General features: G+C 36.0%; 1 protein-coding gene across 1 annotated transcript in view; it reads left to right on the top strand.

The window, feature by feature from the left end:
• LOC123656661 (clustered mitochondria protein homolog) overlaps nt 1-9,102 on the top strand; it is a 29,896-nt gene extending 20,794 nt beyond the window's left edge. The window contains exons 16-24 of the mRNA XM_045592325.1: nt 170-376; nt 1,497-1,730; nt 4,264-4,346; nt 4,434-4,563; nt 4,781-5,053; nt 5,379-5,504; nt 5,959-6,174; nt 6,685-6,890; nt 7,420-9,102. Of these exons, the coding sequence (XP_045448281.1) occupies nt 170-376; nt 1,497-1,730; nt 4,264-4,346; nt 4,434-4,563; nt 4,781-5,053; nt 5,379-5,504; nt 5,959-6,174; nt 6,685-6,890; nt 7,420-7,573 (1,629 nt within the window). The 3' untranslated portion in view covers nt 7,574-9,102. The remainder of the gene's footprint in view (nt 1-169; nt 377-1,496; nt 1,731-4,263; nt 4,347-4,433; nt 4,564-4,780; nt 5,054-5,378; nt 5,505-5,958; nt 6,175-6,684; nt 6,891-7,419) is intronic.
• Nucleotides 9,103-12,359: the final 3,257 nt, after the last annotated feature.

Genomic DNA, 12,359 nt, shown 5'->3' with positions numbered 1-12,359 from the left:
CAGGGGTCTAGAAATAAACACAATACGCAAGCACAAACGCCCAGACCGCGCCAAATATCTGTATGGCAAATACAAATGCATACCGTGCGCAGACATCGAACCCGCAACCGCCAGCGCAGCAGTCACAGCGCAGTGGTGTGACCGTCGCGCTGGCGCGCCGTGTGTGCAGGTGCGCGAGTGCCTGGAGCACACGTCGGCGCCCATGGACGGCGCGGGGCTGACGGAGGCGCTGCACGCGCGCGGCATCAACGTGCGCTACCTGGGCCGCGTGGCCGCCGCGCTGCGCCCGCACGCCTGCCTGGCCTACCTGCACGCCGTGGCCGTGGCCGAGCTGCTGCTGCGCGCCGCCAAGCACGTCTACACGCCCTACCTGCAGGTGAGGGCGCGGCCGCTGGACTCGCGTGGCCGCCGCTCGTGGTTGACGGATCTGACTTACCAGATTTAACCTTTTGACCGCCACGCCTCAAATCCATTCCCGTGCCCTGTACGCCAAGGCATAAAGTAAACAAAAATACCTACGAAAAAAATAGTGTTGCCAGGAGTCGTTTCGAGTACCACACAGTGACTTGTTTTTGTTGGTTTTTATGCAATAAATTACTACTTATATAGTCTAGGAAGGTTTATTTTTTCAATATTTTTCTTGTGTTATCTTGCACTCGTTATATACACTTACAATAACATCAATAAAAAACAAACATTACAAAAATAATCGTAACGTACGTAGAGTGTAGCACAACACTCTACGTAGAGTGTAGCACAACACTCTTTTCTATCGCCATGGCGTCACTGTCGGTTTTTTGTCGGCTATAGACGTCGTTGGCGCACAGGACTCACAAGCCCTTGTCAAGTATAGATGACTATGGCGTTCAAAAAGTTTTATAATGGTATATACAGCTAGTATAAGTTTCTCCAAAATCGATTCACTACTGTTTGTGATTTGTGGGTAGATAAAATCGGACATATAGGCAAAAATTGTTATCAGTTTATTATTGCTTCAGTCTGTAGTATTCCATTGCTAGGCATAGGCTTTTTTCTTCATGTAGGAGAAGGATTGGAGCTTAATCCACCTTACTGCTCCACTGCAGGTTGGGGTATATATTTCCTACTATGAGTAACGATTGCTATCAGTCGTACGTGATAACGACCGAAACCGACAGCATAACGCTCTCCGATACACGGCGGAGAGACCCTCGAGAACAAACAATCGGACCGGAAATAAATACTTGTATAAACACAAATATCCACTCCGAGCAGGAATCGAACCCGCGACCGTCGGTGTTTAGGCGCCGCCGATACGGGACACGCACCATTACACCAGAGCGATCGTCGAATAGTTTATTGTCGGCTATTTTTATATAAGATCTACGGGTACCAATTATTTAGAAGATGATGTGATTTTGAAAATGCCTGCTGCGATTTTATCATTAATAGGTAGTATTCAGTAGTGCATCTCCTAGTGAAATAATACAAATTCACGAATGTAACGACACTAACAGGGCTGCGAGGCGATGTGCACGGGCGCCGCGGCGGCGCACTTCCTGAACTGCCTGCTGGGCGCGAGCGCGGCGCCGGCGCCGGGCGGCGCGGAGGCGCCGGGCCGCGCGCCGCCGCGCTCGCGCCGCCGCGCCCGCCGCGCGCACCACGCCGCGCCCGCCTCGCCGCCGCCCGCGCCCGACTGGCAGAACCTCACGCCCCGGGCGCTCTTCGCGCAGATCAAGCACGAGCTCAAGGTGACTTTACGTGACCTTTACCTGACACCGGCCGTGCCCCGCGCTCCTTTGAGGAAAAACCCTACTAAAATATTATTAGCCTATAGCCTTCCTCGATAAATGGACTATTCAAACTAAAATAACACATGTAACCCGTAGCTCCTGTAGAGATTAACGCGTTCAAACAAGCTTTTTAGCTTTTTAGTATTAGTATAGATTTGTGACGACCACATTGAATGTGCTCGTTTGCATTAGCACTGACCATTACATAAAGTACATATTTATCTAACCGACTTAAAAAAGAGATGTATATGTATGTAGTCTTTTCTAATATGAATTTTCATGTTAGTTATGGAGATCAATATAATTAAAATTAACTATTTGATTAGATTATATCTGTGTCCCCGGTCACAAGTGATTCAATTCGAAAATTATCATTTTACACGAGAGCGAAAACAAGGTTTCAAAATATTCTTATTCTGGAACTAAGTAGGCTAGATTCAATTGAACTATCTTCTTTTGTAGAGTAAAACACTCTCTTTCAATATACATTTAATTTTTTTGGAAAAATATTTAATTTAAAAGGTAGTTTACGAAAAAAACTATTGAGTTGTGTTTTTCACAATTACCTATTAAGTGCTTAATTATGTGATAAGTTATACTTGTTCAGTTAATTTAATTTACACCTATATATTTTTTAAAATTCTTTCTGTAACTCTAAAACAATGATCCTAGCGAACTTTCAAATCCTATTTATATAATTTACTTGAATTTTACCAGTTACGGAAGTTTAAGGTCCAAAAGAATATTAATATAAGTCAGATACGTCAGAATTCACGAAAATGTACAGAACATTACAAAAACGGTATAACACGATTTATCTTTTACTATTAAACGAGCAATTCTTATATAATCTGAATCTCGAAAACGGCTCAAACGATTTTCATTTTTAGAAAATGACGTTTTTCCATGTTTTTAAGCAATGAAAAATGGCTACAATATCGTTAGAATACGGAGGTAAATTTCGCATTTCTCAACAAAGTTGTAATAGCTCAGGTGGGAAATCTGCCGGTCGCGATCGACCGAAAAGAACACGGTTCAAATCCTCATATTTCCAGATCGTTTATTATTATTTCTTTTTTTTTCTTATTGCACTCGTTATTTTTTATTTAAATAGCCAGTTCTTATTTTTAACCGACTTCAAAAAAAGGAGGAGGTTACTCAATTCGACCGTATATATATATATATATATATTATATAAAAAAATTGTTAAACATTATACATATTTACAATATTATATATATTTTTATGTATGTTGTGGGGATAACTCCGTCGTTTATGAACCGATTTTGATAATTCTTTTTTTGTTGCAAAGGAGATATTCCTAGTTTGGTACCATGATAACGAAACCAGGATCTAATAATGGGATCCCAAAGAAATCGAGAGAAACTCTCGAAAATCCGCATAAATTTTTACTGGGTGTACCGATTTTGATGATTTTTAATTTAATCGAAAGCCGATGTTTATCATGTGGTCACATTTAAATTTCGTCGAGATCTGATTACAACTTTTGGAGTAATCTTTGATAATGCGTATTTACTGGATTATTTTTTCGCCTACCTACGTTGTATTTAATAGTCGATATAATTGACGACGCGCGCGTAAAAAAAGTCCTAGTCCATTTTTAAATTTAATTCTGTTTAATTAGATAAGCTACTTTGATAGACTCGTTATATACGAGTTGATAGATGCGTTATAAGCAAAGTCCATTGATTGAATGACCGCTGCGGAACGGAGCATGAGTGAGCGTGCTTTCGCACGGCGGCGGGCGGAAGGGCTGCACTTCCCGCAGCGCCGGAGCCACGCGTTACTCTAACCTTAAAGGTGGTAGGCTAATTTTTTCCAATTTAAAAATTGAACCTCAAAACTTCAACCACGATATCTCTGTAACAACGGGGTTTACACGAAAATAGTTGTCTGGGGGGGGGGGGGGTGAAAAATCAACACTCCCTTTATATTTATATTTTTTATTATTTTCGGTGAAAAAAAATACTATTCATATTTTATAAATATATAATTCGTACCTATTTAAATATGATTTCCAAAAAACACGATTTACTAAAAATATCGAGCTAAGCTCGGTCACTATACTATCGCTTATCACAGGAGACACAGATATTTATTATAATAATTGACAGTTTTCTTGTTGTAGGTTTGTACTTGCTAATAAGCTCATAACATAGCGGTTAACTATAATTAATTATCCGGTATGTGTGGTGATGGGTGTGATTTGTTCCAAACAAAAACACAACATAGATTGACTCGCACGAATTACATGCTATTTAAGTAATCTTATGTTAATCAGGCTTTCTAGTTACTAAATTGCTTATTACTCCTTTAGGTTACTAATCTAACGTGAACTAGTCTTGAGTATTAACTATTATCAAGTAGTGATATTAAGTAATTGTGAGAAAATTAATTTTAAAATATCTTTCTTCATTAATAACAACTAATAATTGTTTATTTAATGAATGTATTTTGTTTACATTTGCAGGCTTACTGGGGTTATGAGCTCACTTTTGATAGCATGGATGCTGTTATCGAAAAATATTCTCTACAGAAAATATCACTTTTAAGGTTAGCTATATTTACTATGTTAACTATTTCACGTTTAGTTAGTTAAACGATTTAGCATATTTATGTATTTTGTCATATTTTTTTCAGGTCATTTGCATTAAAGGTCGGATTACAAGTTCTGTTACGAGAATACGACTTTGACAATAAAAACAAAACTACATTCTCTGGATCAGATATTATGAACATTTTCCCCGTCGTCAAACATATCAATCCCAGGGTAATATATTTTATTTAATCGTTTACTAGTATTAAATACCTATTGTATATGTATTGCATATTCTAAGGATTTGATTTTAAAAAATGACAATGGGCACTTATTAGTAGAAACAAAACCTGAAAGCAATTTTTTTTCTTGGATCAAATAGTACAATGCAAACAAACAGCATGTGTGACATATTTGGACATCAATAATAATAATCGATAAAATATTCCAGGCATCGGACGCGTACAACTTCTACACGACCGGCCAGAACAAGATCCAAGCGGGCGCGGTGTCCGAGGGCCACGAGTTGATAGCCGAGGCCCTGAATCTTCTGAACAACGTGTACGGCGCCATGCACGGCGAAATAGCCCAGTGCCTGCGCATGGTGGCGCGCCTGTGCTACGTGACGGGCGAGCACCGCGACGCGATGGCCTACCAGCAGAAGGCCGTGCTCATGTCCGAGCGCGTCAACGGCATCGACCACCCCTACACCATCACCGAATATGTGAGTCTTGGTTATTCAAAATGTATTCCTTCAACATTTGTTTCAGTTTGTGTTCACTGATTTTTTTTAATGTCCTTTTATATTTCAAATATATATTGTAATGATTATTTTTTGTTTATTCTTTTATCTATTTGTTTTTGTTTTTTATAGTAATAATAATTGTTGATAAGAAATCGCTAAATACCTGTCTGTCCATTGCACTATACAATTTATAACTAATATATTATTGTGGTGTACAATAAAGTATAAATAAGATCGTATATTACGAAAGATAATATTTATTGAAAGTATATATATATATATATAAACAATTTTCTCTATCCAGTCACATTTAGCCCTGTACTGCTTCGCCAACGGCCAAGTAAGCACCGCACTGAAGTTGCTGTATCGTGCCCGCTACCTTGCGCTCCTGGTTTGTGGTGAAAATCATCCAGAGATGGCGTTATTGGACGTAAGTATTTTTAAATGACAATTTCATAATTATATATTTTTTACTTATAATCTGAGTCATAAAATCAAAAAACAAAAATATTGCAATGGGTTGTCTCTGTAGTTTTATATGCGGTAATTCCAGTACATAAAAGTGTATGTGAATTTAAAGCCTCAAGTATACACTGTATACATAACAAGATGATGAAAGAGCTACTGTTCATCAAACTGTGTAGACATATAAGAAATATTTGCTTTTTTTTATACAACTAGATTGCAAACAGCATACGGCTCTCCTGATGGTAAGCGATTACCGTGGCCTAGACGCCTGCAACACCAGAAGCATCCGCAAGCGCGTTGCTGACCCTACTCCTGACCCTCTCCAGGAGCCCTAGCCACCTTAGTCGCTACAACGCTGTAAGGTCGAGGTCCTTGCCCAGTCTGCCCTGTCGCCCCAGTCAGTCGGTTCGTTCCAGAGCAACATCGCGCTGATCCTGCACGCGGTGGGCGAGTACGAGCTGTCGCTGCGGTTCGCGGAGCGCGCGCTGCGCGTGACGGGCGCCACGCACGGCGCGCGCTCGCTGAAGGCGGCCGTGGCGCGTCACCTGCTCGCGCGCACGCTCTCCTGCCTCGGCGACTTCCGCGCCGCGCTGCAGCACGAGAAGGAGACCTACTCCATCTACAAGCAGCTGGTGACTACTCTCTCTCTTTCTCATTTTCGATACTCAATGTCGTCGTATACGTACTCTAAAACCAATCTGAGTTTATGGTGTACCCTTCTCGTGTATAACTTATAATGTGTACTTTTTTTAATCACTAAAAATTAAAATGATTATTTAGAATATTAAATAGATTGTTTTAAAATAGGTAAGTACTATACAAAAATATCTTAAAACACATAAGTTATTATTTAAATAATAAAATGTTATTATTTATATTCTATTAATTTAATCGTGCAATATATAGTATAAATTAATCCTATCCAATCCTCATTATTTAAGAATACTTCATGATGTGATGCTATTTAGACCCTATAAAAAAAAAAATAGAAAATTTAAGTAAAATTTTATTTTATTTATTTATTTTGTTAAAGTATCTAATTCCTTTTTTAATGTTCCAATGTCAAGTGAAATCTTACTAGGGTCCGTCCATGTACTATTTCGCTGCCTCAAACGGATGACTATTTGATATTCGCGCGACAGCTGGGCGAGAAGCACGAGAAGACTCGCGAGTCGTCAGAGTGTCTGCGGCACCTGACGCAGCAGGCGGTGGTGCTCCAGAAGCGGCTGGCGGAGGCGTACGCGCGCGGCCACCACCACCCCGCGCCGCTGCAGATCCAGCCGCCCGCCATGGCCTCCGTCATTGACATGCTCAACCTCATCAACGGGATCCTCTTCGTGCAGATCAGGTGACGCCTCACTCCAGACATATTTGTACACTTTGACACTAGGAGTTAGTGCACACTAAATATCGTAACTAATTATAAGTTAAGGTTGGATAATACTTGGTCATTACCTATGTTTTTAATGTACTAGATGTTGTAAATAAATAAATATTTACAATATACACACACGGTCATCTGTTCCTAAAGTAAGCAACTTAACGCTTGTGTTATAGGTAATAGCGGACTGACATACATAAATAATTATATATATATATATATTACACCCAGACTCGAGGTGGGAATCGAACCCACAACTCCGAGCAGAAAGCAGGGTCACTACAAACTGCGCCAACGGGCTAGTCTAGTAATTTTTAAATTGATTGTTATTTTTGCCATCTTGACTTTTTGAGATGTAGATATTTTCTTTGACGTTCGTTAAGTGTGTATTATCACCACACGGCGAAATAAACAGTTTTATTTCGTTTTATCAGAATAATGACGTTTTTATAATGAAAATCCTGTCTTAATTAGATATTATTGCATATCGTTACAGCCCTCAAGATATAGAGCAGTTTAAAGCGGAGATAGAGAAAAGACAATTGAAGGACTTGCCGATACCGGGCTTGGCCGAAGCGAGCGTGAAAGAAAAGAGCGACGGCGACGAGCCCACAGAGCTGAAAGATGCGCCAAACGGAGCCGAGAGTTGAAACCCGTGTCCCCTCATCCTATGTTGTTATCTATTTTACGATTATCGATCGATCATATTATTGTTCCTTACTATCGAGGTATGCCGTAGTGAATAGTGTGCTAAGGTTTGATGTAGATTTTTTTTTTTGTTAGTCTTATTTTGAGAACATTGTTTCGATCAAATATGTATGATTAAGTTTTATTATATAAATCGCATTGTGCAATAATTTCGTGCATCTGCAGTCGGTATGATAGGCTCGATTCGCGCGGCTGGTTGGTTTCGGTCCACAGTTACACGGACACCCAGAGTAGTGCAATTTCAAGTAGTGATAATAGCAATAAGGTTTGGTTGTGAGTCCGAGACGAGCGCGTAGCTGAATATTTACACTGGTGCTACTGCCATCGTATTCTTCGTTGATGATTTCAATGAATTGTTATTACCGAGTATTATTTCTTTTATATTGCGGGATTATTTTATCGAAGTACCCAATAGTTTGTAAATTCGGTTATATTGTCATTGAAATGTAACATGATGGGAATCAGTGATTTTTGTCTTTTATAATACTTTACTTGATTTATTTTTATTACGACGAGCAAGACAATTTAAAAGTAAGTCATTAAAAAACTGCCTTTAAAACTTGTATCTTTATCTCCGAATTTAGTGCTTTAGTGCCATATGTAGTTGAATTTAAGTTTTTTTTTTTAATATTTGTTAGTCTGTGATATCCAATGTTTATTGTTGAAGACTTGCTTTGTCGTCACAATTTTTATGTTAAATAAATTTAAAGTCAATCCTAAAAATGTTTTAAAAGTGCTTTTATACATGAAGTACAATACTTAGTTTGTGACAATAACACAAAAATGTTGTTCATGCGTCCATTAAACTATTATATTTAATAAAAAAATCTGAAAGATCCGGTTATAAAAAAAATCTATATGAATTAAATTTATTTTTATTGCATTGTTTTTTTCAAAAGCACCTTTAGTACTTCAAATTAAAAGACTCAATACATTAACAGACAAGCACAAATCTAAGTAGTATTCAACAAATCTTAATGTTTTAGTAAATAGGGCGTGAAATTTTTTTTTTTTAATTTACCTTACACAATAATGAAACACGTGTACAGGATCAAATCATGTTATTTCAATAGATGTTTTTAATGAATGAAACACTATCTGGGTGTCCTTTTCAACACAAGCAAAAGCAATATTATATATATATATATATAATTACAGCAGTCTGTTAATGATTTGGGTTCTACGAGTTACAATTAGAATAGAAGAAACAATTGCGTATTTATCGCTATAAGCCGGACCGTTGTCCGTACGCCCATGTTGAATCTTGTTGTTTGCTAACTTTATTCGTTGTGTACGTGTAAGGTCGGGCATCATTATTCCTAATGTTAAATTAATCTTAATAAAATTGTTCTATTATGTACGTGCCTAAACATACAATAATGATGTTATTGTTACATTTCTCTAACAATATAACGATCATGTAAATACGGCGCTGTTCGTAGTGTACTAATATAATTCGTTTTTAAATAAACATAGTTTTATTTCACCTTTCTCTTTTTACATTTGACATTTGAGTTTGTGTTAATTTTTAACCGACTTCCAAAAAAGGAGGCGGTTCTCAATTCGACTGTTTTTTTAATGTATGTTACATCAGAACTTTTGACCGGGTGGACCGATTTCGACAAAATTTTTTTTTTCGAAAGGTGGTGTGTCAATTGGTCCCATTAAAATTTATTTGAGATCTAACAACTACTTTTCGAGTTATATCTAATAATGCGTTTTTACTTGACGCTTTTTTTGTCGACCTACGTTGTATTATACCGCATAACTTTCTACTGGATGTACCGATTTTAATAATTCTTTTTTTGTTAGAAAGGGGTTCCGTAGTTTGGTACCATGATAAGGAAACCAGGATCTGAGAAATCGAGGGAAACTCTCGAAAATCTGCAATAACTTTTTACTGGGTCGATTTTGATAATTTTTAATTTAATCGAAAGCTGGTCACATATAAATTTTATCGAAATCTGATAACTACTTTTGGAGTAATCTTTGATAAAGCGTAGTTACTTGACTATTTTTTCGTCGATCTACGTTGTATTACTCTTCGATGTAATTGAAGTCGGTTTTTTTTTAAACATTAACCTTAACATAATATGTATACAAACTGGATTACGAAACAGATAATAAAAATGATTTATAGAATACAAACAGCAAATAAAAAAATACAAGTTTATTAAATAAAGTTATACCATAGGTACAATATAAATAATATGTGTAATATATCACAAAACAGTAAAACATATGTAAAAAACTGCCTTTAAAACTTGTATCTTTATCTCCGAATTTAGTGCTTTAGTGCCATATGCATAGATCAAGTAAAAAATATAGATAACGCACTTAGAACAAAAAAGTGAAGCCACTTTTTTAAATATGTGTGAGTGAGTGAAGTGTTGACACTTTTTAAAAAAAGTCCCTGAAAATTTTATTAAGTGGGATTAAACACAATTAATTTAATATAGGTAAAATGGGTATGCGAAAATAAAAATCTGTTTATAGTTTTAAATATATTTAGTCCTTTTTTCGCTTCAAATTGTTAAATAAATCTATTGCAGCCATGTGTTGATTTAATGAATTATATAAATCTGTGTCAATGAAAATTGTGTTTTTAAGTAATTGATGATTTCTCTGAAGGACAAGTTCCTGTTTTAAAGACGTCTAACTCTTTGCTGTAATGATTTATTTATTTTTTAAAATAAAGTTCCTGTTTTTTTAACTTTTCTCTTAGTTTATGTTTTCTAGGTGTATCAAAGATTGAATCTTGGTTAACGACTGATTTAGACTCATCCGGTAGGTCCTAGAACAAAAAATATAACATTAAAATACGTAGTAGTAAGTAGCAGTATGTACTTGATGGTACTCTGCGAAGTCCACGTTTTGTACTGTACATGTCAGCTTTATCAAAATGGTTTGAACAAACCAACTAGATGAGGGTGGCTGTCATTGTAGTTTATTTCGGCTCAGTCGTAAAGCAGCTACCCATTCATCTTATATTAAAATATTCGTTGGAAACCTAAAACCATGATATTTAGTAGTAAAATATGAGTAGTTAATTCACAAATTTAAACAGACACAAACGAGTTAAAAATTCATATTGACGTCAATTTAGGTAAAACATAAAATCACACGATAAAAAAAAAAACAATAATGATGTCCACTTTCTACTTAATTATTTTTCTATGATTGCCTACAATTTATTTACCCGCATTTGTGCTAATGGAAATAAGAATTACTGGTAACACTTCCTCGGTACGTTATTTCGGGGCATGGAAATTATAAGTTCCGAATAACCTGAATGTTATTTTGGAATAACAAAAAATATAAAGTTTTGTATGTACTTACGTGTGAAACAATATTTCTTCAAACTTTTTGTTCACTTTGGTATTGTTTTTGCACCATTTAATTACAAAAGAACTGCATTTTATAGGCAAAGTTACTGTACGAGGCCCCGTGAGATACTAACCAGTACCCGTATATTCAATGTACTCTGTGATACTAACGAAAATGAGCGTAGTTTGATGCATATGTGTGCGTGAGCGCGTGTGTTTACTTGAAGGAGCCGAGTTTTGTGGCTTCAGTAACAACAAAGGCCGCGCATTATCTACTTTTTTTTTACTTCATCTATGGCCATATGTAGTTGAATTTAAGTTTTTTTTAATATTTGTTAGTCTGTGATATCCAATGTTTATTGTTGAAGACTTGCTTTGTCGTCACAATTTTCATGTTAAATATCTATATGTATATTCTATTTTTTTGGAATAGTCTTAAATAGTACACAAATATGGCGTACTTCCGACCACAGACAAAAGAGTAATATTGTAAGTGTAGCAAAGTGACACAAAGAGCAAATGAATGAACAATATTATTAAGCCATAGACGAATATAAAAGTCATTTTATGTTCAAATATTTAACATTAACATATTGCTAAAATTATTTTAAAACCTAATAATATATTGAATATTTTTGGTAAGAATTAGTAGAGGTAGAGAATTACAAATATATATTAATCGAGTATCGAATATAAAAGGCAACAAATTTATATTTCGTTTATGTGAAATGGTCGGTAGAAAAGACGTTACAAATAAAATTTCCAACAAAATAGGGCCGCCTGTGTCTAGAAAGAAAAAGTCCACCCTGTTAATATTATTGTCACATTATTTATATTTATTATGAATAAAAAAACCTTGAGCCGGCGGTACAATCTCTCTAACATCTAAAAAAAGGATTAATAACATTGTTCACCACGAAGCTCTCATTGGGTAATCCTAAGTCTCATCCTAGTCTGAAAAAAATTTCCTGTGAACTACAGTAAACTTTTATGCCATTGCTATGAGGTATATTTTAATATTATATGGGATGGCGTTAAATATGTTCAGGGTGAAATTGATATTCAGAAATATTCATAATATAAAATAAAACACTTGACCATAAAAGATTGACATTTGCAATATTTTGTAAGCATTTTTTTAAACATAAAAAAAGAAGAATAAAACAATCAATAACAAAAAACAAATTAATAACAAATCGCTTTACGGTAACATTATTTAGTAAATTATAATTCGTGAAAATTTAAAATATAAGTAAAAAACATGGCACATTTTATCGCTCATGCTGTTCATTCACTTATACTCATTCACCTCTAAAAATATTTTGACCACATGCCTATTTGCCTTTTAAAAGATATTGAAATGTCATATTCAAAAATATTAGTTATCATAATCTGTATTCTC

This window comes from Melitaea cinxia, chromosome 9 (genome assembly GCF_905220565.1).
Source record: "Melitaea cinxia chromosome 9, ilMelCinx1.1, whole genome shotgun sequence".
NCBI classification, from domain to species: domain Eukaryota; kingdom Metazoa; phylum Arthropoda; class Insecta; order Lepidoptera; family Nymphalidae; genus Melitaea; species Melitaea cinxia.
The sequence above is the reverse complement of the archived record's forward strand: the minus strand, read 5'-3'. Positions and strand labels throughout refer to the sequence as shown.